This window comes from Beta vulgaris, chromosome 9 (assembly GCF_026745355.1).
Source record: "Beta vulgaris subsp. vulgaris cultivar EL10 chromosome 9, EL10.2, whole genome shotgun sequence".
NCBI classification, from domain to species: domain Eukaryota; kingdom Viridiplantae; phylum Streptophyta; class Magnoliopsida; order Caryophyllales; family Amaranthaceae; genus Beta; species Beta vulgaris.
The window spans coordinates 47,576,325-47,580,963 of NC_079210.1; the positions used below are offsets into that span (position 1 = coordinate 47,576,325).

A 4,639-nucleotide genomic window follows, 5' to 3' on the forward strand; every position below is an offset into this window, starting at 1 on the left:
TGCCTTGGTGAATAGGTCTGCCAAATTTTCACTTGAACGAATCTGTAGAACCTGTACATCACCATTCTACTAGTTGTCTGCCAATTTGATTTCTTCATAATTGTAATTACATGATTATCACATCCCATAACATCTTTCAAAGCTTCAATCGCGCGAACAAACTGAACACTAAGCAATACATAAGGATTAACCGAAACAACTTGGGCCAAATCAGATTTAGAAAACCCAAAATTCAAGAAATAATCAACTTTAGGTTTTAGGGTTTGTTCAACTTTAGAAAGCAAAATATTGGGGAGAGAAGAAACAACAGTTCGATATAATTAATCCATTTTGTCTGAGATATGCAAGAACTGAATCGGCATTAGAGACGAATTTGGAGCTACTAACCTTCTTTATTCGTTTACATTGGAGTTGGTTGAATTTGGTGGAAGTGGAACGAGCAAGTTGTTTGGAAAATCCAAGATGTTCAACCAAGTAATTTCCAAAATAAGGATTTGATTTGATTGAGAAAGAGGTTGAATAGAAGATAAGATGATGTGTGGAATTGATATATTTGAGGGCTTTGACGCCATTGTTGTAGTATCCAAGCTTTAGCATCTCGGGCAAATGTTGATTTGTCGAGAGATGGAGGATGTCTGGAGAAGGTGTGGCGAGAAGTGAGAGAGACTAATCTAGTCTAGTCTAAATATCGGACTGGATTGGTCTGAAAAATATTTAAATGACTTCATATTTAAATTTTTGAGTCGAAATATTTTTGTGCTGGATTTGAATTCACTTCTTTGAATTCGAATAAGTCTAATCTAGCTCATAAAATATTTTAGCATACGATATATAACATATTTAGTTTTAAAAAAATTGGACTTAAAAAGTATTCTTTGACATATTCATTTAAATTTTAGATTTTTTAACATTTTGCTTTAAATTTTTTACCTGAACTAGAATTTGCATTTCCCTCCCACAATCCAAATTGAAAATGAAAAAATTAATTTGTAATTTCATTAATTAAATGTCAAACGACATCTACAATTGAAGGCCAAATTGGAAATTAAAAATGAAATATATTATGCAATTTGCATTTTACGAGATTTTAAACTTCTTTTTTTTTAAGGTCAAACGACATCGACAATGGATATTAAATAAAAACAAGATACAATTTAAAAAGATCAAATCAAATATGATTATGGAGAAACTACAATGAATCAGATCGAGCAATATAACGCAACTCTTTTATATTTGCTGAATCAAAAAACTTTTGACGAGAAAATCTATCATTTTGACATAATTTAGGAAATAAATCATCAAAAAAAACCTTTATTAATTAATAAATTCCTACTTTAATTCGGTATTCATTAGTCTAATAGTAATTTTCAATATCTTTTTCACCTTGAAATAGTTTAATAATTAAACATTAATATATAAGAATTCTCTTCTTATGAATCAACGAGTATTTACTAAGCAACTACTAACAACAGACATCGTGCACTAGCAGAGTACTTTTAAAACTCATCAGCCACATAATTTTAAAAGTTAAGCACTATTGTCCATTGGGCATCAAATGACATTATCGTTCTATATACTTTTTGACAAAATTGTTCAGATAACAAGGGTGGAGGAGAGGAAAGCACCAGGAATAACTGTAACCAACACTTGTCTTCCAGAATTTCCAGAGGAAGGAAATGAAGAGGAAAGCAAGAGTGATGAGTTTTCCTTTCAAATCTTTCCATTGTTGGTGGGATTTGTTTCTTTCTCCCAAATATGAAGGAATTCATCCCTCTGCTCCAATTCCTTCCCTACTCATTTGGTATCTAAATGGAGGAAAATACATCCCTCCACTTCCTTCACCTTTCTTTCCCTGCGTTTCCTTCAATCGAAACAAGCTCTAAAAGTAGCAAGAAGGAATGCCTCGTGAGCCCTCCTCTTTGATGTCGCCCTCCAATTTTCTCCGTTTTGATCCATCCCATATCCAAAAAAGGAATGCCTCGTTTACTCCTCTTTGATCTCGCCCTCCCAATTTCCTTTTCCAAACACAATGCTAATGACTATAACGTCCAAAGATTTTTGCAATTCCCATCCTTGGGTTGATTTTCGGCAACAGAATTAATTGTCAGTAAGGGTTTCTTTGCTTTTTCCTCGTTAAGTTACTGCTTTATCATCAGCTTCAGATTTATCTCATAAGCCTAAAAATTAATACTATGAGATTTCGCCTTGGTTATTTATGGAGATGTTGCTTCTGTGATTGTTGTGCATTGCATATCCTTGGCAGCATCTTCCAGTCGATTTGTATAAATAACAAAGTACGAAACACATTTTGATCTTCTCCCTCAGTCTGAAATCTGAAAAGAATTCGATTGCAATTGGTCAGTGACAGTGCAAGAGATTCAAGAGTGTCCTGACATCAATTAACAACAATATCAAGAGGAAATGAAGAGGGAAACAAGTTCATAAAATCAAATTTGCATAAGAAGCTACATTCACAAACATTACTAGGCAGCAGAAGCACTGACTCTAAAGATAAAACTTGCAAGGAAAAAGCTAAAAGATAGTAGTCCAGCACTCCAGTGTACTTTTAATCCCTCCATTTCTCTATCGGAATTCAGCAATAACCACTCAGACAGAACCTACAAGCTCTTGTAAGTTTTAATCTGACATCCTACACCTTTTTGCGAGAATGCAAGTGACAACAAATAAAAATCACTAGCTTTGATGGAAACAGGTCCCAAATAAGAAGATGTGTAAAGGCAGGTCCCATTTTGCATATTGCTAATCCTAGATGAAATTTCCAATAGGAGCAGATGACGATTGAATCAAAATTTCCCTAATATTTAATACAGCTTTCGATTCTTTATCTTGACCATCAAATTAATTGGAAGCTAGGTTTCCTAAGTGAAACTGTTAACTGAATTATATACCCTTTCCAGGTAAAAGACTGGGATGAAAGCACACTCTTTATGAGAGCAATAGGACACTGATACCATTCCAAAAAGAAAAAAGAGGCAGAAAGAGACCCAGAAAGACAGCAGTGATAGATCATGCGCCATAAAAGACTGGCATACAAATATAGTACAAGAAAGATTTAGTCATTGTAAACGAAGAACAGCCACAAAACATTGACATTAGAATTTCCATGTCTAACTATGAAACACAAGAAAACAAAAAAAAACCAGCATTTGACAACAAAGACACTTTAACAATAAGATTCAGCAGCAAGAGCACAAGATTTTATCTTGTGATTCCATCACTCCATCTGCAGCTAGTAAAAAGCAGTTACAGACTTACAGTTCAGAAAGAAAAAAAATCAATTGATTACATTCGCATTATGCACTTACCGATCATGCAAGTATCAACAAACAGCAATTGGTAACTGTACACATCTCTAGAGTCCATCTTTGTCCCCTACTCCTCCTTCAGTTAGAGGCTGCAGAGGAGAACGACCAGTGTGTTTAGCGTAAACTTCATGAACTTCCTCAAATGGGAGCACATACCTCTCCAAAAAACGCGGCTCACTCAACAATAAAGTAGTATATAAAGAGTGATGCATCTTGATCAAACCTTTCTCTTTCAAAGCCAACAACACTTTATTTCTTGGCACTATTCTCTTCTCCAAACTATAACCTAGCATCACATTATGAGACGCTATGTAAGCCGGCTCATAAACCAAATCATTCATAAGAAACTCCAACGACTTCTTAATCCTAGCTTCCGACAACGCCAAGCAAAACGGATTCGCCCTAATAAGATCCATAACATCAGACCTCATCCACCCAAAACTCTCAAACATTTTAATCTTTGATTCAATATTATTCTGACTAAAGCTAGCTAGCAAATGAAGGCCAAGCAGAAACCTTGACGAATAACGAGGAATACCCAAGTCCTTCTCAACTCTAACCAACAAATCCTTAAAAATCACAGTCCTCCTCAAAAAAGGATGCGGGTGCACAAGCAAACGATCACGTATTAACTCAATTGAAATTCCATAATCACGCAATACAGCAACATTAGGTATCAAATTATTTGATAAACCACTAGTTGTATTCCAATTTGATTTCTTCATAATTCTAATTATATTTACATGATTATCACAACCCATAACATCTTTCAAAGCTTCAATTGCGCGAATAAACTGACCATTGAGCAATACATAAGGATTAATCGAAACAACTTGGGCGAAATCAGATTTAGAAAACCCAAAATTCATGAAATAATCAACTTTAGGTTTTAGGGTTTGTTTAATCCTGGAAACCAAAATATTGGGGAGAGAAGAAACAACAATTCGAATATGGGTATCGTTTAATCCATTTTGTCTGAGATATGCAAGAACTGAATCTGCATTAGAGACGAATTTGGAGCTACTAACCTTCTTTATTCGTCTACATTGGATTTGGTTGAATTTGGTGGAAGTGGAACGAGCAAGTTGTTTGGAAAATCCAAGATGTTCGATCAAGTAATTTCCGAAATAAGGGTTTGATTTGATTGAGGTAGAGGTTGAATAGAAGATAAGATGACGGATAGAATCGATGAATTTGAGGGCTTTGACGCCATTGTTGTAGTATCCAAGCTTCAGCATCTTGCGCAAATGGAGGATGTTTGGAGAAGGGTTTTAGTGGGGAGCGAAAAGTCTGAGTCTAATCTAGTCTAATGA

At 34.9% G+C, this 4,639-nt stretch overlaps 1 protein-coding gene across 1 annotated transcript; it reads right to left on the reverse strand.

The window, feature by feature from the left end:
- Positions 1 to 1,390: 1,390 nt before the first annotated feature.
- Positions 1,391 to 4,639, reverse strand: LOC104904280 (uncharacterized). The gene is made up of 2 exons (XM_010692487.4): positions 3,327 to 4,639; positions 1,391 to 2,333 (listed from the first exon to the last, which is right to left on the reverse strand). Exon 1 carries the CDS (start codon positions 4,562 to 4,564, stop codon positions 3,374 to 3,376), a length of 1,191 nt encoding a protein of 396 aa, XP_010690789.2. The 5' UTR covers positions 4,565 to 4,639; the 3' UTR covers positions 1,391 to 2,333; positions 3,327 to 3,373.